At 43.9% G+C, this 23,511-nt stretch overlaps 1 protein-coding gene across 8 annotated transcripts in view; it reads left to right on the top strand.

Annotated features, from left to right (window-relative positions):
* STKLD1 (serine/threonine kinase like domain containing 1) overlaps window positions 1-23,448 on the top strand; it is a 30,113-nt gene extending 6,665 nt beyond the window's left edge. For 5 of the 8 annotated variants that reach the window (XM_081896804.1, XM_081896805.1, XM_081896801.1 and 2 more), the window contains exons 3-20: window positions 722-766; window positions 3,239-3,313; window positions 4,182-4,286; window positions 5,367-5,437; window positions 5,585-5,700; window positions 8,014-8,126; window positions 11,092-11,243; window positions 11,735-11,865; window positions 12,840-12,923; window positions 13,898-14,017; window positions 14,873-15,013; window positions 17,009-17,137; window positions 18,463-18,591; window positions 19,136-19,264; window positions 20,011-20,151; window positions 20,987-21,066; window positions 23,133-23,179; window positions 23,278-23,448. In XM_081896804.1, the coding sequence (XP_081752930.1) occupies window positions 722-766; window positions 3,239-3,313; window positions 4,182-4,286; window positions 5,367-5,437; window positions 5,585-5,700; window positions 8,014-8,126; window positions 11,092-11,243; window positions 11,735-11,865; window positions 12,840-12,923; window positions 13,898-14,017; window positions 14,873-15,013; window positions 17,009-17,137; window positions 18,463-18,591; window positions 19,136-19,264; window positions 20,011-20,151; window positions 20,987-21,066; window positions 23,133-23,179; window positions 23,278-23,293 (1,824 nt within the window). In that variant the 3' untranslated portion in view covers window positions 23,294-23,448. Of the gene's footprint in view, window positions 1-721; window positions 767-3,238; window positions 3,390-4,181; window positions 4,287-5,366; window positions 5,438-5,584; window positions 5,701-8,013; window positions 8,127-11,091; window positions 11,244-11,734; window positions 11,866-12,839; window positions 12,924-13,897; window positions 14,018-14,872; window positions 15,014-17,008; window positions 17,138-18,462; window positions 18,592-19,135; window positions 19,265-20,010; window positions 20,152-20,986; window positions 21,067-23,132; window positions 23,180-23,277 lie in introns of those variants that run through there. The other 3 variants (XM_081896806.1, XM_081896808.1, XM_081896807.1) reach the window with 3 other exon arrangements.
* Window positions 23,449-23,511: the final 63 nt, after the last annotated feature.

Raw genomic sequence — 23,511 nt, 5'->3', positions numbered from 1 at the left:
GCTTACTTCAGGCAGAGGGAGCCTGCATTTGCTCACAGACAGCTTTCTGGGTCATGTGGCCAGCATGACTAAACTGCTTCTGGCACAACAGAACACCGTGAAGGAAGCCAGAGCGCACAGAAACACTGTTTACCTTCCCGCCTCAGTGATACCTATTTATCTATTTGCACTGCTATGCTTTCAAATTGCTAGGTTGGCAGAAGCTGGGACAGAGCAATGGGAGCCACTGGCAGAGGAAGAGGAGTGCAGGAGGAGCGCACCGCCCCCGGCAGCGTGATCCCAGTGGGGTACCATCGTGGCTGCTCCCCCGCCCGCGCTGGGCACCATGCCCCCAGGATGCATGCCAGGCCCCTGCCTGCTCTCTGCCCCCTGGTGCTGGAGCATGAAGCTCTGCCACTGACGGGAGCTCACCCCTTTGCGTGGATTTGAACTGCCAACCTTCCAATCAGCAAGCCCATGAGGCTCAGTGGTTTAGACCCTAGCACCACCCACGTCCAAAGATAGGAATGCAAGATAGAAAACTGCTTTATATTGTAGTTTGTTAAGACTGCTGGGTATAACGGCTCTGTGAGAGTGAAACTACATTCCACAGAATTCCTTAGGGGAAACCATGTGCTTTAAATGTGTGTTAAAAGTGTATTGAATGTGCCTTAAGTGTTTGGAGTGGATAATAAGTTGTTCTACTTTTAACAACTTCTTTGTTGTTTGTTGTTTTGTGCAGGTTGAATGCATTGATGAAAAGCAAGCAAATGATGCTCTCCAAGAGGTAGCTTTCTCTTAATCATCCTTTTTTATTTCACACATTGGGTGAAGTAGACAGCGGAGTAGCTAGCCGCTTGGGTGCCCTGGGTGGCGCGCGTGCCCTGCAACCAGGGGTGGAGCGAGCTGCCCGTGGGGACGGGGCAAGCTGCCCATGGGGGGCGGGGTGAGCCAAGACAGGGCGCACTGCATGAAGCCTCTCCACAGCCTCCTCCTCAGCCGTAGGGCGGCTGAGGTGGTGGGCAGATGCAAGCCCCGCGCTGCTCGAAAAAGCACGGAGCTTGCAGGCAGTTCACCCACCACCTCCCCCTCAGGAGAGACGCTTGGCTCAGGCACACTGCAGGCCCCACAGTGTGATGCCCAGTGCCCCCCCGCATTACCTAGCTACTCCTCCAGATTAGACAGATTCATGGAGGAGAGGGCTGTTGAAGGCTACTAGCCATAAATGCTGTGCTCTGCCTGCAAAGTTGGAGGCAGCAATGCTTCTGGTTTCTGGAAATCACTCAAGGGGAGAGTGTTTATGCAGTGGCGTAGGAAGGGGCATGCGGTGGGAGTTGTTTTTTCAAAAACATATATTTTTGCCATTTTGTCACCCCCCCTCAATGATGACACCCAGGGTGACCTGCACCCACCGCACTCCTGTTCCTACGCCCCTGGAAATAGGATCTTGCCTATCTGTGGTATAGTGTCAGACCAACCAACCATCTAGCTCAACATTGTCTATGCTGAATGGCAGTGATTCTCCAAGGTTTCAGGCAGCGTACATTGCCAGCTTGACCTGGGGATTGAACCTGGGAATCTTCTGCATGCAAAACTGATGCTCTACCACTGATCTATGGCCCATTCCTAAACTATGAAAGCATATGGCACAATACATTTATTTGTCTTTAGAACAGCATATTACTATTGGTTCCACTACAACACACTAAGCCAATGTTTTTCAACCTTTTTTGGGCAAAGGCACACTTGTTTCATGAAAAAAATCATGAGGCACACCACCATTAGAAAATGTTAAAAAATTTAACTCTGTGCCTATATTGACTATATATAAAGTAATTCTCTTGAATAGGAATCAAATAAGCACAAAGAAAGTATTTTATAATTACTTTATTATGAAATAGTAAGTAAACAGAAATATGAAAAATTATAAAATACTTTATTTTAAAATCTTTCAAATTTTTCATTTTTTCCCACGGCACAGCAGGCAACATCTCACGGCACACTAGTGTGCCGCGGAACAGTGGTTGAAAATCACTGCACTAAGCTACCCTTCTGGACTTCATGCAGGAAACCACAAGGGATTTATCAATGGTTAGTCCTACTCAGAGCAGACCCATTGAAAGTGATAGACATGACTAAATTGCTGCAGTTTGTGTGTTGTCTGTGGTCAAGAATGGAAACCAGTTATGCAAATTAATGACTGGTACTTGCACACATCATAGTGGTTGGGTTTTTTTAAAGTTTACTAACAATATACAATTAATAAAGGTTGTCTTACCATTCTTCTGATATGTCCTTTACATTGGAATGAATGTAAATTATGTAAGTTGCATTAAGTAGGGGACAGTGTGATGAATAATGTCATATTTTGTGGAAGTGAAATGGAAGCAGTGCTGATTGTGAGAAATATAGGTTGGAATGGAAACAGCTTTTCTTTTTACACCTCTACTTTCAAAGAAGCTGGGCTATTACCTGTGAATCAGGAACAGGGGTTGATTTCAAAACAAGCCAACTTCAGACCATAGAGCTATGGAACTGGCTTTTTTAACACTCATGGACTCAGGCTTCTCAAAGCTGCTTCTGATATTATTAGTTTTTATTATTAAGTGCCTAAAGCATCTAGCCACTTGACAAAAATTAGAAACACCAAGCCCCTGCACCAGCCCCATCTGCAGGCTTAAACTTATAATTACATCCCTGATTAGTCAGTGGCGACACACACAAACAAAATTTTGGGGATGGCACAGAATAGACTAAGGATATTTCTAGGCTGGCAAGAAAGAAAAATTGCAGCATATGTTAACAATAGATTAGAAATGGGGGGCAAGTTGAGGAGCAAGTTCCTTGTTAGAGGGTGCTTTCCTCCCCGCCCGGTGCTGCCTATATGATTAGTTACTCTTCTGTAATTTTAGGATTGCATTTTGCAGATATGGAAAGGGTGGAGTCCCATGGCAAAGTAACTGGAAATCTGTTGCAGAGCTAGGATCCCTCTCTAAATCTAGGTGAGGATTGTTACAAACCTTAGATCTATCTTAACTTGGAAGATGGTTGGACTCCTAATCCCTTCCTCCCCTAAAAAAGAAGTTAAGGTGTGATACTAAGCACAGTTTCATGGGAGCATGGTCTGCTGAAATCAGTTGTATAGCATCCAGCAGAATGACTGAATCAAGAGGAGAAATTTGGCAAACTAGGGACCGCACCAGTTTATCTTAAATTGTAAGAGTTTACTATAGAACCTTTCTCATCATTTTTCTGGAAGGCCATGGAACTGCTGAAGCTGAATCATCAGAACATCTGCAGCTACAAAGAATTTTTCATCATCTGGGACAACCAGGTGACAATTTCCTAAGGCTACTATGGTATATATGCTTACTGGAAAGTTTCCTGAATTCAATGAGACTTGCTCCCAGGTAAATTGCAGCAGCTCTAAACTAGTGATCCAGGGATGTGTTGCTTCTGAATCTCTTATCAGTGTAGTCCAGTGGATGACTTTAAATAACAATGATCCATACCATAGAGACCCAGGTTCATATTCCCCATAGTGGGTAGATCTGTGATTTCCCTGTTACTGGATTGTACCACCTTAGGTTGGGAAGGGGAGGATGGGGGGGGAATATTTGAATGCATCCCCATTTATTTATTTTGTCAAATTACTTGAACTTACAAAAAAAGTGTCACATTAGGGAGAAGCTCTGCCAAATTATCACATGAAGAGGCCAGACCACACACACCTAGGTAGAGTGCAAATCCTGGGATTTCTTGCCTGACCCTATATGCAAGATTGGGTTATTAGTTTCACATGGTAAAGCCTGTACAGTGGTACCTCGGGTTAAGTACTTAATTCGTTCCAGAGGTCTGTTCTTAAGCTGAAACTATTCTTAACCTGAAGCACCACTTTAGCTAATGGGGCCTCCTGCTTCTGCCACGCTGCCAGAGCCCGATTTCTGTTCTCATCCTGAAGCAAAGTTCTTAACCCGAGGTACTATTTCTGGGTTAGCGGAGTCTGTTACATGAAGCGTATGTACTCTGAAGCGTATGTAACCTGAAGCGTATGTAACCCGAGACACCACTAGAATGTGTTGTTAGCATCCCCCTTCCCCACACTGGGCTGAAAGTGGTGTAGGAAGCCTTACTGTGATAAACTTTGAAACCCCTTGACTAAAGGGGCACAGTGATTTTCATCTTCATCCTGTTGCATACAGATTTCCTCCCTCTTTCTTTGTCTGGTGATGCGTTATTCAGATCAAGGGGATCTTTCATCTCTGATCAAGGCCAAGAGGCAAAAACCTGAGAAAATTAAAAAGAAGGTAGAAAATAATGTTTTTATTTAATAAATATGTATAATACAAATAGAAATAATTGGGGGAGGTTATCAGCCAAACCTAACAAGTCATATTCTTGCTGGTTAGCATTAGAAGGGGCTAGGTCCACAGAGCTTTGTAGCTAGTAGGCAGATACTCAGGCCATAGAAAAGCAATTGGTAGAGAAGGCTCCGTGTGGTGTCATTTTCTCCTCCTGAAGAGGAAGGAGCATATAGTACTTCTGTTCCTATCTCTCTTCCATGGACCAGCCATGAGGGCAGGCATTTCCTTTGTTTGCTCCAGTCCTAGGCACATGCCTAAGACTGGTTATACTGAATATATAGTTTGCCTGCATAGTTTTTACAGCTACTGATTATTTCTGCCTGGGTAGTTAAGTACACAAACTCCTTGTGGGCATTAACCACAGGAACTGTTGAGAGAATGTCCACTTCTGGGACCTGGTTCTGAGTGTTGTCACTCGCAGGCTCAGCCTACTCTTGGCATGTCTCATGGCAAAAATTTATGTTGAAGTAAGGCATGATAGCGGGACGCAGGTGGTACTGTGGGTTAAATCACAGAGCCTAGGGCTTGCTGATCAGAAGGTCGGTGGTTTGAATCCCTGTGACGGAATGAACTCCCGTTGCTTGGTCCCTGCTCCTGCCAACCTAGCAGTTCGAAAGCACATCAAAGTGCAAGTAGATAAGTAGGTACCGCTCCGGCGGGAAGGTAAACGGCATTTCTGTGCACTGCTCTGGTTCGCCAGAAGCGGCTTAGTCATGCTGGCCACATGACCCAGAAGCTGTACGCTGGCTCCCTCAGCCAATAAATGAGTGCCACAACCCCAGAGTCGGCCGCGACTGGACCTAATGGTCAGGGGTCCCTTTACCTAAGGCATGATAGCACAATCAGAAAACAGGAAGTGGGCAAATGTTGCTACGGTAGGAACAGCATTATTCCCATTGTCCACCCTTTCTTTGTCAAGGGCCAACAAGAGGGAGAGAATTTCTCAAGACTTTAACATGGCATAACAGCAAACTTTTCTTCTGTATATTATGTCCTCATCATTTCATATATTTCTTTCCATAGGTGATTAAAATGTTTCTGGGACAGATGGTGGATGCTTTAGTTTACATCCACAAACAAACGATTTTTCACAGGTGAGGTGTCAGTTTTTCAAAATATTGTTTTGTTATTTATCTGCAGTAGTTTGTAGTGCAAAACCTAAGGTCTTTTAACAAACAAACTCTTAACATTGCTGCAACTCTGTTTCAACATGCTGTAAAAACAACTCTGATGTGTTTCAGAAACCTCAAACCATCCAACATCCTTTTAGATGACAAGTCATCTTTCGTGCTTGGTGATTTCAGCACGGAAACCCTCATGAATGATGAGATGAAATGGAAGATTAGGGTGGAAGAAGGTAGCATTGTGTTGTTATCTTTTCAGCAGCCTTGTTCTTCAGAAAAATTGTGGGGTTTTTGAAAATACAGTGGTGCCTCGCAAGACGAAAAGAATCCGTTCCGCGATTCTCTTCGTCTAACGGTTTTTTCGTCTTGCGAAGCAAGCCCATTGACAGCTTAGCGGATTAGCGCTTCAGCAGTCTAGCGGCTTCTAGCGATCAGCTGTTAAGCGGCTTATCAGCGGATCAGCTGTTAAGCAGCTTAGCGGCTTAGGAAAAGGGGGGGGAGCGAAAAAACCCCGCGGGGACTCGCAAGATTTTTTCGTCTTGCGAAGCAACCCCATAGGGAAATTCGTTTTGCGAAGCGCCTCCAAAACGGAAAACCCTTTCATCTAGCGGGTTTTCCGTCTTGCGAGGCGTTCGTCTTGCGAGGCACCACTGTATAAGGTCAAGGGGAAAATATTTCCTTATGACATGACATGGTTAGCATCTAGAAGAACGTTAAAGTATATGTAGTTTAGTAATGGTAGTTTGACATGTACGTGGAGTGGGCCACACCATACATTTAAAGTGCAATACTTCCCCCAATGAACCTTGGGAATTCCAGTTCACAGAACTGCAATTCCCAGCACCTAAATTAGAATTTCCCCAAATTCTTTGGGGGAAGCCATATGCTTTAAATGTACATTAAATGTATGATGTAGATGGTTAGTGAGTCTCAGTGCAATAGACATGTGCTCATATTGGCAGAACATATTCACATCCAGTACATTACAATAGGTTGTATCCAGTTTTAATCCTGTTCAGAGGAGTCATTGAAATTAACTGAAATGACCAACTTATTAATTTAAATGGGTCTACTCTGAGACTTGATGGAAGTTTCAACAACATATACAGAGGGCCACACTCCCTATCCCTGTTGTAAGCTGTTCTGTCACCTCATGTGAAGCAGCACACATTGGGTTGCCATATGTCCTCTTTTTCCAGGACACGTTCTCCTTATATGGGTATGTAAAATGAGAGTTGTCATAGGGATCCATAGTTAAAAATCAGCAGATATGTCCTCTTTTTTGCCCTTCAAAATATGGCAACCCTAAGTTATAGCAACATTATTATTATTACCTGTCCCTTCACAAGCAAGGTTTTAACGATTTAAAGTTCAGCATTAAAGACCATTAAAACATATTGCAGCCACAGGAATAGGGTGGGCCCTGAAAATACACATGTTAGGTGTCAAAAGGTTAGAGTACAGAGGCTCGTGTTCACCATTCCCTGAAAGCTTTATAATGAGCATGGCAAATAAATCTCTGTGGGGAAGGAGTTATACAACCTAGGGGACTGCTCTCCTAGGCCAACGCCTCCCCACATTTATGAGGACTACCAAGAGGGCCCCCACTTATCTTAGTACCCAGGAGCAGTACTTTTTTCTGGGGGGATGCAGGGGGACGCATACCCCAAAACATTTTGTGAATCTACGTTTGGGCTCATTGAGGGGCAGTATTTCAATATGAGTAGGAAAATGAGAGTACCCCTAAACATTTTTTTAGGGAGGAAAGCACTGCCCAGGAGGGACTATAGGGAAGGAGGTAGTCTTCCAAATATTTGGGGCCTAAGTCATTCAGGGCTTTAACCACTACCACGGGCACCTTAAATAAGGCCCGGAAACAAACTGACAGACCTTCGCAGTGCCCCCTGCAAACTGAACGGTATCCTTAGAATGTTTTGCGGGTTCTTTTACAGTTAAGGTGTAGAAATGGTTCTCTGAATGTGGAAAGCTTGAAAACCACTATCTTTATTTATTTCATTGCATTTATAGGCCATCTTTTTGTCTAAGGAACTCAGCATGGGGTACATGGTTCTCCCCCTCCTCATTTAATCCCCACAACAACCCTGGAAGGTAGATTAGGCTGAGAGGCAGTGACTGGCCCAGGGTCAGCTGGGAAGCTTTATGCCCGAGTGGGGATTTATCTATCAGCTTCTAGTCTGGCACTCTAACCACCATGCCACACTGGCTCTTCAGTTTATTAAATGTATGAATTGCCTTTTATAAACGTCTCAAGGTGATTTACAAACATATCACAAAAGTGGTACAAAGCAGCGATTGACGATAGGTTTAAAAATTGAACAAAATTAACATTAGCACATAAAGCACAGACCTCGCCGCCCCCCCATCTAGCTAGAAAACATTTACAAAACAAAAATATGTATTCAGTTGTTGCCTTCTGATGGAATATTGTTCCACCTCCAAAGAGATGTTACTCTTGGTTACAAAGGAAAAGTTACAAGGGATAAAAATAAACAAATAAATCACACCCCTGGCTTTTCTTCCCACAGATCCTCCTTTCAAATCCTGGATGGCTCCAGAGGCACTCAAATTTTCTTTCAGTGACAAATCTGACATCTGGTCTCTTGGCTGTATTCTTCTCGACATGATCTCCTGTGTGAAAGTACGGTACATTTCCCCTTTAACAGTACTGTGACGGTGTTCAGAGTTGGCTCTTGAGAGAGATGGTTACATTAAATACACACAGCATGCGGTTTTCAGTGACTGATATTCAGAAACCTACCAACAGTATATATATAAAGGTATCTCCAATTAGTATCCAGAAGCATGCTGCCTCCAACATTGGAGATGCCTACGATAGATATAGATATCGGTTGTACCCCCCTCTGTTATGTATATGATAATAGATCTATTCTGCTAAATAATTAGATTTTGTAAATATTAGGATTTAATTATAATTTGTATGTTATAACTGGGATGTGTTATAAGACGATCTCAGTGTTTATTAGAAGTGGTTAATGTAACAGGTTTGAGGTGCTTAATTAGCATTTATGTATAAACACATAAATATAAGGCCTTGAGAATGCAATCAAGATCCATGTGTATTGGAATATGTGTGTGTACCTACATATGAGCATAATCAATTATCATGTGAAAATTCAATTAACCTAGGTAAGCATTGTAAGTGTTTACTAGCCATTAATCCTAGTATAGGGACTCAGGTGGTGCTGTAGTCTAAACCACTGAGCCTCTTGGGCTTGCTGATCCAGAAGGTCAGCAGTTTGAATCCCTATGACTGGGTGAGCTCCCGTTGCTCTGTCCCAGATCCTGCCAACCTAGCAGTTCAAAAGCACACCAGTGCAAGTAGATAAATAGGTATCGGTGCAGAGGGAAGATAAATGGCAATTCCGTGTGCTCTGGTTTCCATCAAGGTGTCTCGTTGTGCCAGAAGCAATTTAGTCATGTTAGCCACATGACCCGGAAAGCTGTCTGTGGACAAACGCCTCGGCCTGAAAGCAAGATAAGCGTCACAACCCCATAGTTGCCTTTGACTGAACTTAAACCATCCAGGGGTCCTTTACCTTTACCTTTTACCTTAATACTAGTCAATCAACAAGTGTTGATGAGGTCAAAGCATCAAAAGAACTGAATATTAGAATACAAATGAATAAAGGGGGATTACTTTTGGAAACAGCAGAATTAGGGGAGATAGTACCAGGAGGCAGAGAAGAAAGTATGCTTGTACGTGCCCTGGAGACCAAGATAAGCTGCAGAACAAAAAATATGTTGATGCTGCTGCCATAAGGATAAGCCGGCACTGCATCTTGGGGTGCTGTTGCTGTGCACCCCTCCACTGAAAGCTAAAGGTTACATATATGCATAAAACACTCATATATCATAAAACTCTACTGCCTCTGCCATGTCTGAACTTCCAACAGACACATGGCCCTGGATGAGTTTCTGGAACCCTTGGAATTTTGCTATCGCTCAGCAGATATTGGGGGGGGGGTGTAACAATATGCATGTATGTATGGCATACATGTCAGGCAGTATGCTTCTGAATGGGGGAGTGGCACTTACTGCAGGGCCTGCATCGCTCCTGAGCCACACGTCTCTCCTGGGAGTGACACAGTGACTTGGGTGCCTTGCAGGCTCTGCTCTGCCTTAAAATGGCAGTGTGGGGCTTGCATCTGCCCACCATCTCCCCCCCCCCCAGGCTGCCGCCCTACAGCTGAGGGGGAGGCAGTGGCGAGGCTCCGCGCAGTGCGCCCTGCCCTGGCTCACCTTGCCGTCATCGGTGGCTTGCCTCACCCCCGGATGCAAGACGCATGTGCTGCCCTGGGCACCTGAATGGCTAGCTATTCCGCTGCTTCTGAATACCAGTTGCTGGAAACCACAGGAAGGAAGAGTGTTGCATTCATGCCTGGCTTGTAGGCCTCCCATGGGAGCATCTGGTTGGCCACTGAGAGAAGAGGATGTTGGGCTAGATGGGCCACTAGCCTGACAGAGCCGATTCCTCTTATCACTCAAGCCTTCACAACATTGTATTGAGCACCTCAGCATGGTGGTTACTCATCTTGGGTGTGGGAAAGGGGAAGCCATCGGACATTTTACTACAAACTTCAGTTCTGATAAGCAAAAGTTAACTACTTTTGATTATCATGGGAGAAACTAAGGCCTTTGTTTCCTTCTCACCTTGAAGCAAATTTTACTTAAAAGTGCTTAGCATGGGTTGGATCATGCCTTTCTGGTGCCAGTGGCATAGCTTCCTGCTAAGTAGCTCTGGCAGCTGTAGTCCTGCAAGCAAATTAAGGTGCTTTTAGGGCAGGCATGTCCAAAGTCCGTTTTGGGGGCCTAATCTGGCCCGCCATTCAGTTTAATCAGGCCCCTGTGGCAGTTTATTTTCTGGGGTAAAATCCTAAAGAAAGCTCAACAACTTTGGGATAAAATCATAAAAAAGCTCAACAGATCTGGTCCTCTTTGAAAAAAGTTTGGACACCTCTTAGGGTATGTCTTTACAGGAAATGTAACCCTCCTGTGGACCTACCGGTATTTCCTTCTGTACTTTAGTGATAAACCAGAAGTGAAAGAAAGCAGAACCTTTAGAAACAATAAAACTGTTCAAAGGCTTTGCCAGTTGGCAAGGTCACTTCCATCATTTGAATTATGAATAACCCATGCTTACTTTATATATTCCTCCTCTGGTGTATGAAGAGTTAGGGGGTCTGCGGATGAAGGCTGGTCTATTAAGGCAAGTGGAGCACTGCCCTGCCTCCTCACTGCCTTCAGCCAACCCCCTTCTACCTGCCTTCCTACTTACAACCAATCCAAAGGACAGCTCTGGCTGCCAGCAGCCTCCTCAAGTCTCAGTTCTGCCATTCTAGAACTCGTGGATCCACTAATAATATAAGTGTGAGTGCCTTCTGCCCCACCAGTCCCAATGGGCACCAACCAGCACTCACACTTATATTATTATTGGTTACATTTTTGTCCCACTGTTCCTCCCAAAGATGCTCAGAACAGCAGCTATACTGTAAGCAGCTCTGCTACAATGAGTCTGTAAAGAGAAAACATACGCAGATTTTATTAGGTGCTCCTTTTGTGTATTTGCATGAGTTTCTTTTTAGGTGAAAGATCCAGTTTCATTGCTGCGTAACATTAAGGAGAATAGCAGTCACCTGGAAGAAGCCCTGATAACTATGAAGCAGATGGATACACCTTTGTCTTCTCTTTTGCTAACGATGCTGACGATTGAGCCAACAATGAGGCCCACATCAGGGTCAGTCCTGGGTTTGTTTTCTCCCTTGCTCCACCCAATAACCCACACAATGCATTTAAAGGACATTTATGCCATTTTAGTAGTCACAGCTCCCCCCCCCCCCGAAGAATCCTTGGAATTGTAGTTTACCCCTCCCACTGCAATGCCCTTTACTATTAACAAACTACGGTTCTCAGAATTCTTTGGGAAAACCATGGGCTTTAAATGGACTTTAAATGTGTGGTGTGGATGTAACTATGGAAGTTACTGTCATTGTTCACTGAAAGAGAGGGTAGTTGGCTAAACTTAATGGTTTATGCCCCCAATCTCAAACAGAAATCAGGATCCCTCAAAATGAATGCCCAGCTTTAACAATTAAATAACCCCTCCCCTTTATTTTGCTTATTTTACATTTCTAACTCACCTTTCCGCCCAAATTGGACCCTCAACACAATGTACATATTTTAAACTAATTTATTCCCCACTCCACTCCACTTCTCTTGCTACTTTAGGGAGCTGACTGACAATGCATTTATCAGAGAATGCCTGATTCTTGCTGGGTCACCCTTAGTAAAGGTGAAGAAGACTCTGCCTCCAGGATTACTGGACTTAATACTCAACAGTGGGATCCCAACTGTTCTAGGTAATGCTGGAAAAGCAGCTCTGAAACAGATGCTTGTAGCTAGCTTGGGAATATGAAAGAATGCAGTGGCGTAGCGTGGGGGGTGCAGGGGGGGCCGGCCGCACCGGGCGCAACATCTGGGGTTAGGGTTAGGGGGCGCAAATCCACGGGTTAGGGGGTGCAAATTACTTGCCTTGCCCCGGGTGCTGACAACCCACGCTACGCCACTGAAAGAATGTAATATATGAGGGGTTGTTTGTGGGCTGCATTTGACTCTCAGATATATCCCCACTTCCAAACACAGTCCCTGTCTTATTGATGCCTTGAACCCGTTCCCCTTTACACCCAATGACAGAAACATGCAGATAATCTGATCTGAAACCATTAAAACCCCATATAATCCTTTTGTTTTAGGCAGATGGTTTAGTGACAGAAAATGTTCTGCATTCGAGTTACTCACAAGCTGTCACATAAGGGTGTGGCTAAACTAAGGCTTAATCCAGGGATTTGCAGTTGATGTTTCATGCCCTTAAATGCAGTGGGTTTGTATCCAGTGTTAGTCATACTCAGAGAGTAGACACACTGAAACTGGGGGCATGTATTCCCAGTAAAGTGTGTGGGAAGGCTGTGGACATATAGTTGCATCCAACTCAGAGTTGGACCCATGAAATGAATAACCCTAAATTCATTGCAGCATTAATTTTAATGGATCTACTTTGAGTAGGATTAATATTGGACAAGCCATGGGTATTATATGCTGCTATTATCAGAAAACATTAACCTATGCACATTTATAGGCATTTACTAGGGCATTTGAAGAACTTTGAGCTGTATCCAATTCTAGTGCTACCAGTCATACAGCTAACTTAGGTCCATTAATTTCAGTGATTCTCCTCTGAGTAGGATTAGCACAGAATACAATTTTTCTCCCCCGTGTGTGTGTGTGTGTGTGTGAAGGATTTCACAGAAAGGTGCTACTATTTTGTCTCCTGCAGAATTCATGCTGTCTTACCAGGATATAGAGGAAGCTCAAGAAAAGTGCATTGAGCGTCTAACTGTCCTCTTGAAAGAAGGAAAGGGTATGCTTTGACTGTGCTGCTGTCTCTCATTGGATACTTATAAACTGATGCATGGGGTTCCATGAGGATAGGGAGCATGAGTCAGAGTGAGAAATTCCCCCCCCCCAAGAGAGTGCAAATGTGGAGGTTTCTCCTGCCTGCCCCTGCTATACTTGTAATATAGGCATAAACAGTGCTATTTTTGTAGAAAAAGGTGCTGGAACTCACCATGAACACCTCCCTCATTCTCGTTCCGGTGAGTTCCAGCTGAAAAAAAGCCCTGGGCATGTTACTTCTGTTTGGAGGGAGGTGTTCAGAGCCAAACTGGATGGGAAAGGCTTATCTTGGTCATAAGAGTGGGGCATCGTGCTAGTTGCATGTTCCATAGCTCCTACCAGTGGGGTTGAGATTTACTGCATTTCCAGCAACATTTCAAGGATTGGGAGAAACCATGAGTGATTAAGGAGATCAGCTATATTAGAGGTGGGGAACTTTTGACTTTTGGCCACTTCCCTCCCAAACCACACCCACTTGCCCCATACCTGATGCCATATGTGACATGGGGGGCAGGAAAAGATGTGGCTGGATTGGCTGTGTGATCAAGAACTTCCTTGTACAGCCAATCTATGCAGAAAACAGATTTGAAGTCACCATTCTGGTTATACTTGGCTGGATTGGCTGTGCATCTATGTTTCCCACGGGGTAACTCAATCGTACGGTCAGTTCCTGCAGAAAGCAGCTTTGCCAGCCTTATGCAGCTGCTATGCTATACCTTGTAAGTTCTGCAGCCACGCTGATAGTCACTGCTCCCAGATCACACGGCAAAGTGGCAACCCCTAAAGAAGAAGTGCTGTAGGCCACCATCCTCTGTCCACATCCATATATCTGCATTTCCCAGCATCCATGCAAAGAAAATTTAAAAAATTCAAACTATAAGGGAAGAGCAGTAACAGATTAAAATAATAATAATGATAGCTTCTGTTTCTTCCCCACAGCCAGTCTAAAAGTCTTCTTTGGATTAACAGAGCTTGTTACCTCTGCAATGAAGAATCACATTGATTCTCCTGAGGTACAGTTAGCTGGATATTCTTTGCTGATTGAAATCACTAGCAGAGGTAAGGGTGATGAGCAATGTTTGAGTTCCATACCAATTTTATGAAATTTATTTATTTATTGAATTTATATACCACCCTATACTCAGAGGTCTCAAATTATTTGCAGAGTGTCTTGCTGTTCTTATCGTCTTCTTTTACCTACGTTGAACTTGCTTTAATCTACTTCTTACCATGTTCTTTGACCTCTTTTTTTAGCTGTTAGATGTTGACTTGCCCCAAAGCTACAAAGTGGCTCTTCTGATTTGTGTCTCTTTAAAAGTGGGAGGGGCACAGACAATGTAATAAACCAAGTTTAAGTGCTCATCTGCCAGACACCTCAGCTTTCACTATGGTTAACATTGGCTATGGTTTAGTATTATGTGTGAACCAGGCCAGAGACTGTTCCTGAATCCAGTCTTGTATCTATGTAGCAATGTTCTCTTTGCAGTGGAGGCTGGCCCACTGTGACAAATGGAGCACTGCATCACCAACTTCAATCTGCCTTCAGCTAGCCCCCACCTGCCTTTCTTCCTTCTTCTGATATGTCCCAGGGGGTGGCCCTGTCTGCCAGCAACTTCCTTCAAAGTCTGAGTGTTGCCCTTTTCTTTATTTAACAAAACATATAGACTGCTTGATTATAGTAAAACCTCTAAGTGGTTTATAAGAAATTACCAAATTCAGCATGGAGGCAGATGGAATGAGTTGACTCTGCTTATCATTGGCCGTGGCTCCCCCTATTGTTGGCCTCCCTGCCTTACACTCTGTCCTAATAGGCACCAGTCACCATCACTTTTTTATTGGCACCTTTGTGATGAGATGTTGGAATGAGCATCTAAAGCATCTGATGCCTCCTTGTTTATGTTCTGCTTTTGGCAGCCATGAGGCAGAACCTGAATATTGAATTCCTAGCCTCCGAAAACATACTCGATTGCCTGTTAGCCTCCATGAGAATTCATTTCAACAACAAAGAGTTGATCTGGATGATTTGCACATTGTTCATGATGATGTCGACTAATGGTGGGTACAATAGACCAGATGCTGCCCTAGTTCAAAGCGGTATCCTGTTTAGCACTGTAACTCTGCCTTTACTCCAGAAAGCAGTGGTGAGCTTGGTCCTGGAGCCTGGTAAGTAATGGAATAAAGGTTGCACTCACACTATATATTTAAAGCACATTTACAGGACTTTAACAGTCATGGCTCCCCCCCCCCCCCCCGAATCCTGGGAATTTTAGTTTGCCCCTCGCGGAGCTATAATTTCTAGTACCCATGTTGGGCAAAATATTCCTGCAATGCAGGGGTTTGAACTAAATGATCCTTGTGGTCCCTTCCAACTCTACAATTCTGTGATTTTGTAAAGAGTTATACTTCCCAGGATCCTTTTTGGGAAGTCCTGTGCTTTAAATATATGGTGTGTACATGATCAGTGTTTGCTGACAAACCCCAGGATAGTAATGTGTTATTTCACTCATTACAAAATGTAGACACAGCCAGATGGATGAGAGGTTGCCTGCTCTTGATCAGGTTACATTGGCTCTGAATGAACTGGTACACAGCTTGGGAGTACTTCTGAATCTGTTGGTTGAGGCTCAGGTGGTCTCGATGGTGCAGAATTCCCTCCATTAGCAATGGCAGGTGACCCAGCTGTGCCCCAGTCTAGACAGGGATAGCTTAACTTCTGTCGCCTATGTCTGGTAACCTTTAGGTTAGATTACTGCAATGTGTTGTATGTAGGGCTGCCTCTGAAGACAGTTCAGAAAGTTTAGCTGGTGCAGAATTCAGCAGCCAGCTTGCTCACCAGGGCAAGACAGTTTGAGCCAATCCTGACCTACCTGCACTGTCTGCTATTCAGTTTCCAGATCCAATTTAAAGCATTGGCTTCACCTATAAAGCCTCAAATGACTTAGAATTGCAATTATCTCAAGGACCACCTCTCCCCAGAACCTTTTGATTATCATCTATGGTGCTTCTTCATGTGCCCCTTTGTGTGCCCCTATAAGAGGTATGGAGGGAGGCAACATGAAAACAGGCTTTTTCTGTGATAGCTCATCATTTGTGGAATGCTCTCCACTGGGAGGCTCATCTGGTGCCTTTGTTATATAACTTTAGATGCCAGGCAAAAGCATTCCTGCCCCCCCCCCAGGCCTTTTAAAATGTGCCCATCTAAGCCGGGGAAGGTTATTGGTTTTGTCTGTTAATATATTATGTATTTTTATGTTTTATATTGTAAACTGCCCTATGATCCTCAGATGAACGGCGGTATAGAAATTTAAATTAAAAGAAATAAATATAAATTAACTGGCATTTTCGCTTCCATGGAACTGAGTCAATGGATAGAGATATTACTTGGCCTTGAACCTTCCTCTATTCAAATTCCAGTCTCAGAAAAAAGGTGTGTGTATAAAGTTATTGGGTGTTAGCAATTTAAAAATATAACTAGGTCAGGCACTCTGAAGCTGTGGCCAATGTTCAGATAGTCCTCCATATGCTTGTGGATTTGTGGTTGAAGGCAGAAGAGGGCACATCCATCACATTCACTACTCATGTTGATTTTTAATTGCATTTTAATTGCTGTTTTTATTTCTTAGCACTGTGTTTTATTGTATTGCAATTTGAATTTTATGGTATACAATTAAAGGCAATAGATAATAAATTAAAGGAAGTAATAAACACCATACAGCATCTAGCATGTACAGCAGCATTATAGTGGCCACTATAGACAGAAATTCATTAAGTAATCCACTAAGCCTCTGCACAATTTTCAAGTGTTCTATGGGGATAAAGAAAGGTTTGGGAACTGCTGAAGTACCAGTAGATAGAACAGGAAAAGGCGGAAAGCCTTATGTTATTGTCAAATAACATTGGGATCCCTATCTTTCGTTATGTTTTTAAAACTCTTACATTTCATGCTGTCATCAATTTGCTGAGTGCAAAAAAGAACTAGTGCAGTTATCCAAGTGCCTCCGTGCAGTTACAGCCACTGTCCATTAAAATGCTTTCCCCTTTGCTTCTCAGAAGTTGCGGCTCAGACCCTGAGGAAAGTTGGTGTCTTCACAGACATCCTGACCATTCTGGGTAACTTTGCCCAGGACAAAGAGATCTGCCTTGCTTGCTGTGGGGTTATTTGGAGTCTGGTAGTACATGGTAGGTATGTGTATGTGCAACACATGTTGGCTTCTGCAGTTGGGAAAAATGCTTCCTAAATTTGTTGACTTGCTCAGATCTCTCTGGCAGAAAATGTTGGTGGTCATAACTTGTGTGCCCTGAGTAAAAGCAGAAGCAAGGGAGCAGATCTGCTTAAAGGGCTTTTCTTGGGCCTTTGTTACACCTGACTCTTTCATTTTCAAGGCTCCCCCCCCCCCTTGTAATAAAAAAAAAAACCTGCTCTGTTTTTCATCTGCTCATTGTAATCCATTGGGCTAAATTGCATTGGGTTTTCAAGTCAATATGGAAAGATAGCGTGCAAGTGTTTAAACATATTTTGCTTATTATTTATTTATTGGGTTTATATATTTTTATTTATACAAATATTTGTATGCCACCGTGTCATAAAAAAGTGCATTACAGCAATAAAATTATAAAAGTATACAATAAGAAACATAAAAAGAACAGACATCAGTTAACCATTGTAGAAGGATATATTCTTAATTGCCTGCCTAGGCCTGGTGTACTACAAACATTGTCAGCGGGTATTTAAGAATTGAAACAGAAGGCGCCTGCTGAATCTTTATCGTCAGAGACTATTCTACAGGATACTTTGGCCACCTCATGAGAAGAGAAGACTCCCTGAAAAGACCCTGATGTTGGGAAAGATGGAGGGCACAAGGAGAAGGGGACAACAGAGGATGAGATGGTTGGACAGTGTTCTCGAAGCTACAAACATGAGCCTGACCAAACTGCGGGAGGCGATGGAAGACAGGAGTGCCTGGCGTGCTCTGGTCCATGGGGTCACGAAGAGTCGGACACGACTAAACGACTAAACAGCATTCTACAGGATTGGCCCAATGACACTATAGGCTTGGTTTCTTGTTGTCCCCCTAGTTGTTGAGGCTCATTTGGCAATCATTGATGCCCCTGCAGATCATTTCATTGATCAAGCTGAGATGGAAGGGTTCAGGTGACCCCTGAGGTACCATAGGCCTAATTTGTTCAGGTCTTTGTAAATTAATACAAGAACATTGAACCTGGCTCAGTATTAAGTGGTGAGTTTAAACACTAAACATTATAGATAACGAAGACCGATAGTATCCATTCACGCCAGCTGAGAGCTGATGGCATGTGTGCTCCCTTGGCCTGGGTTCCCTTGGTTCTGCCTTCCCTCAGTGCACACAGATCTTTAGCAGCCCCAAGCTTACGTATTCGCTTCATTTTACCGTTGCCCACCCAAGAGCTTTAGGGAAGGAGCAGGCTGTAAAAGCCAGTCATCTATTTGCTACCTCATACAGTATTGCCTTCTTCTGTTGATGCAGCAACCAATGTGGCTGAAAGCCCCCTGAAGTATGCTATTGAGGTTGTCTCTATAATCCTTCACATGCACCTTGAGGATGTGGAAGTGGCTGAGGCGGCATGCTGCGCTTTCTGGGCTCTTTCTCTCCACGGTGAGCTTTCAAGATCTGCTTCATCCATAGTAGTGGGACAGAGGAGCTTAACTTCCCCCATCTGGGGACGGTGGGTATTATTTCAAAGTACAGTACAGCTTACAAGCACGCTTCTCAACCAAGATTGGCAATGGTGGGCAACTTGCTCCGCATGATTGATCTTCCCCCAGTGCCCATCTCCAAGGCAGTGCTAATTAGCTAGACCCAAAAAAGGCCTCCCTAGACACACACACACCCATGCAAAACTGAGCTGTGCGTTCTAAAGCACACTCCAGAAGAGTCTCCAATGTGGAGTAATTCCACAATGATTGCTTAAATATTCATCAGCACATGATCAGTCGAGAAAGAATTGTCTCCTGCTGCTAGAAGCTTTAAAATTTAAAGAGAAAAGCCATATTGCACATTCCCATTCTCTGATTATTTCATGTAAACCAGGAACAACAAACCCTAACAGTTCTTCACCCATCTTTGGAGCAAAGTTAGGGGTGGGAAGTCATCAAAATGGCATTTGCTTAACCGGATTCCGCCCCCCTTTCCTCGCCAGGTTGCATAGATGAAGTTAATTACGAACCCTATTCCTTGCTTATCCTGGAGGCTCTCCGGAAACATCCTGAAAGGCCAGTGCTGGCAAAGAACGCCTGTCTGGCATTGGCAAGCCTCTTGAGGACATCTGGTAATAGCCTATATAATGGGTTGGGCAACATTTGTGGCCAGCACTACTTGGCACATTAACTGTGGAATCCTACGAGCTGCTGTGCAAGTCGCTGCACCAGTGCCATGATTCAGAATAATGCAATTGAACCATACAGGACTTTCTGAGTGAGATGTGGATAGGGCTGACAGACTAGTTGTTCTTGCCAGTAGATGTTTTGGAAAGATTTGGAGATGGCTTAAAGGGGGTTGGCATTCTGTCCTGAGATGTTGACAAAGAACATACAACTATGTAAAAGACAGAGGTGCAAAGGCTCATTTACAGATGACTGGTTAGTTTTATTGATTACATGAAGATAAACAATCCCAAACTTTTGAAGGCATCCAAACTTTTTGGGTTGGTCTAGGTTAAATTATATTTTACACATCAGATTGCTGGCTGTGTTTATGCTGTATTTTTAATATATACCTAGATATTTATTTATTGCTATGGAGGGGTGTAATTTTAAAACAACCAATTAATGAAAATAATGTGGTCCCACACAATCATTGCCAAGCCATGAGATGCTACCAGTAACTATTTCTTAAGGCACCCAGAGGAACACAAGCCAGTGCTAATAGACGCAGAGCATGGCAAGGTTGTGCCTGAGCACTCACAAGTCAGAGTGGTTCAGCTTTCACCACATTGCAGGTGGGCAACAGATTGTTTGCAGAGGAAGACTGGTGGTCAGGAACCTTCTGATTAACAAACTGTCTCCCTTTTTCCAGAGTTGTGTGGTTTCCGGTTCATAGTAACCGATGAGAAGGGCAACGGGATTGTCCTGCTCAAAGACTGCTTTGAGCTCCACCGTGAGGATCCTGAAGTTGTGGAAAACATTTGCATCTTGATTAATGAGATGTTTAAATATGGCAAGTCTGTCTTCTTTGGAATCCCAGCCTGTGTGCTCTGCAAACCAATAGGGGGTGGGGAGAAGGATCTGGGCCTTGGGTTCCAATCCATGTTTAAACAAGGACTTTCAAGGTAGCCTTGACCAAGTGAAAATGGTTAATGAATTACCAACCTCCCTCACAAGTAAACCCAATCAGAAGGAATTTTCCTCCAAGCCTTGAGGGATGGAGTGCACTAGAAATCTAAAACACTAAGGGTTGTATCAAATGTAGCAACCAGTTAAAAGTCTCTCGGTTCTATTCAACTAAGTTTTACTTAGTGAGTAGACCCTCTGAAATCAATGGACCCAAGTCATTCATGTTTATTACTTTCCATGGGCCTACTCTGAGCAGGACTAGCATTGACTACAACCCAGTTAGTGGTATATGTGTTCCACAGGCAAAATGTTTTGTGCCAGTGGAAGATTGTTGGGCAATAGATTGCACAAGGCTACAGCAACCTGCTTACACAATTTGCTGCATAACAAGATTCTGCTAGCGCAATTGTTGCAGCTTCCAGTCAGGCTACTGGGGTCTATATAGTTCTGTATTGTCCACACTGACTGTCAGAAGCACTCTACGACCTCAGACAGCAGTTTCTCCCAGTCCTACCGGGAGATGCCAGTAAGGACTCAACTTGGGATGTTCTGCATGCAAAGCAGATTCTCTATCACTTAGCTATGGCCCTTTACCCACTACACATCTGATATCATAGGATGCCACCATTGTTGAGGAAGGTCAGACAGAAGGCAGGGAAATGAATTAGTAATGCTCACTCCATAACAAGGGTTGATTCTTCCCTTTCTTTGAAATGCAGAGGAAATAGTTTTGGAGATGGTTTCCCAGCACATTACTGAGATGCTGACTGAAATGAAGAACCGGTTTACATCTAGTCTGGTAAGCAAGGATGCTAGAGATTAGTGGACAACCTTGACACTTCAGTAAGAAGTCCTGTCTTTTCTATAACTACCTAGAAGGGATAATACAAATGATAGCATCTGGCCTACAATAAAGCCACTGGGCTAAAAATAGTAAACTAAAAAGATTGGAAGTTGCCTTCTGTTCCTCAGCTGTTTAAAGTCAGCATCTTATAGGACTGGCTCCAGGGCTTGGTCTTGTTGTGCACCTAAGGCTCACATCCCTTCAGGAGGGCCTACCTTTTTAGCTGCAAAGCCTACTGAATGGTGTATTTTGCTTATTTTTGAAAACTGCCCCGGGGGACTTAGGAAACACAGGAAGCTACAGTTAATACCATTGATATTCATCTAAACTCTGTATTGTCCACACTGATTTGGCAGTGGCTCTTCAGGTTTCAGGCAGGGGGGTATCTCTCAGTCCCACCTGGAAATGCCAGGATTGAACCTGGGGCCCTCTGCATTCAAAGCAAGGTGGTCTACTTATATGGCTTTGGCCCAGTACCTGACAGATATTAACTCCCCTTATGAACCTGCCTAGGTGCTAAGATCCTCAGGTTAGCACCTTCTCTTGGTCTCATCAACATCAAGAGCATGACTAGTGGTGACATGAGATTTACACATTGTGGAATTCCCTCCCAAGAGGTTAGAGTGGCTCCCTTTTTTTATCCCTCTACTAGCAAGTTAAAGAATTTCTATTCAAACAGACCTTTGGAAACACAGGCACAGACGATGCTGATTGCTGGGCTGCTGTCTGGGCAAAACTAATTTAATTGCTGCTTCTACACATGTTTTGATGTATTTTACCTACGGTTTTTAAGTAGCTTGTTTTTATTAACTTTGCATTTTATAATGGTGATTTAAAGGTTGGAAGCTACCTTAAATCCCAACTTGGGAGAAAGTCAGGAGATAAAAACATTAAATCAATAAACACCACTGAACCATGGCCCCATCCCTAAATGGTCAAAGAGCTGTGTAGAAATGTAACAAAACAGTGGTAAGCCCAGGGAGTTCTTCACTTGCCCTCTCTAAGCCATGTCAAGCAACAAGAGAAGAGAAAGGAGACACAATAGCATCTTGCCTTATGCTACATCACTGAATGGCTGCATGGATTGGGTCCAGGAGAAAACAAGTGAAGGAATTAGTGTGTCAGGAAGAAACAAACAGGGTACCACTGAGAGCATCTTGCAGGGCTGTCTTAAGCATATCTGGCACCATGGTGCAAAGCTCCCTCTGCCCCCCCCCTGGAGGTTTTTAGGGAGGACGGTGCTGCTGGCGGGCTGGAGGAGGCAGGCAGTGGCTGGAGGACGGCTCCTCCAGTGGGGAAGAGGTGGAGGCTGGACACAGCACCTCCCAGCTCAGCTGGCCGCTTTGTGCCACGGTGGCCACAGCAGACGGAGGCTCCGGGCACAGCGCTGCTTCGGCGCAGCATGGCAGAGTCAGGTGAGGGCAGCGAGCTGATGCCAGGAGGTGCCGCGTCCAGCCTCCACCTCTTCCCTGGCGCCCTCCAGAACTTGGCTCCCTGCACCACTCGCCTCTATGGGTAAGACGCCCCTGGCATCTTGTTTAAAAAACAAGATGCATTTAAAGACACCCTGTATTTAAAGCATTACAATGCCACTTCAAACAGCCATGGTTTCTCCCAAAGAATCCTGGCGACTGTAGCTGGTTAAGGGTGCTGAGAATTGTTAGGATATTCCTATTGTTCTTTCAGAGGGACTGACTGTTGAACCACACTGAGAGAGGAAAAGGGGACTCCTAACAACTTGCAGCACCCCTAACTAACTGCATTTGCCAGGATGCTTTGGGGAAGCCATGACTATTTAAAGTGGCACCGTTGTGCTTTAAATGCAGGGTACAAATGTGGCCTTTGACTCAGTACTTTAATCTTGCATTCATTAGTTTTAATTGTCAAGCTTTAAAGGGACACATCATACATCTGAAAAAGTCATAGGAGGATTGGCATAAAAAAGGAGCTACCTTAATGAAAAGAAGTTTTGAAAACAAAACAAAAACTGGCATCTGACACTTGCGTATTTCCCCAACCAGGAAATAGTTGCTCTAGCAGAAAAGGCACTCTCTAAACTGCAGAAAAAGGTAAATGATATCAAAACACAAACATCAGCTCTTTATTTTGAAAGCTCTGAATCTTCAGAAGTATTCTTTAAAGCATGTATCTTTTACCCCTACCTGCAGGGCTCCTTGCCTGAAATGAGACAAGTCTCACTCTAGAAGATTGCTCCTTTGCACTATTTGTAAGTCAGCAACAGCATTCAAGCAACCTGCCATATTTCAGGGAAATCTTAAACATTCTATACACTTTTGTTTTACAAAACAGTCAATAAATATGAATACCAGATGAGAATATGTGGTCCTTCAGTTTGGTAGTCAATGCTATTTTAAAAATTAGGAAATCCAATCAAGGCAT

This window comes from Podarcis melisellensis, assembly GCF_964234715.1.
Source record: "Podarcis melisellensis genome assembly, chromosome: Z".
Classification (NCBI taxonomy): domain Eukaryota; kingdom Metazoa; phylum Chordata; class Lepidosauria; order Squamata; family Lacertidae; genus Podarcis; species Podarcis melisellensis.
The sequence above is the reverse complement of the archived record's forward strand: the minus strand, read 5'-3'. Positions and strand labels throughout refer to the sequence as shown.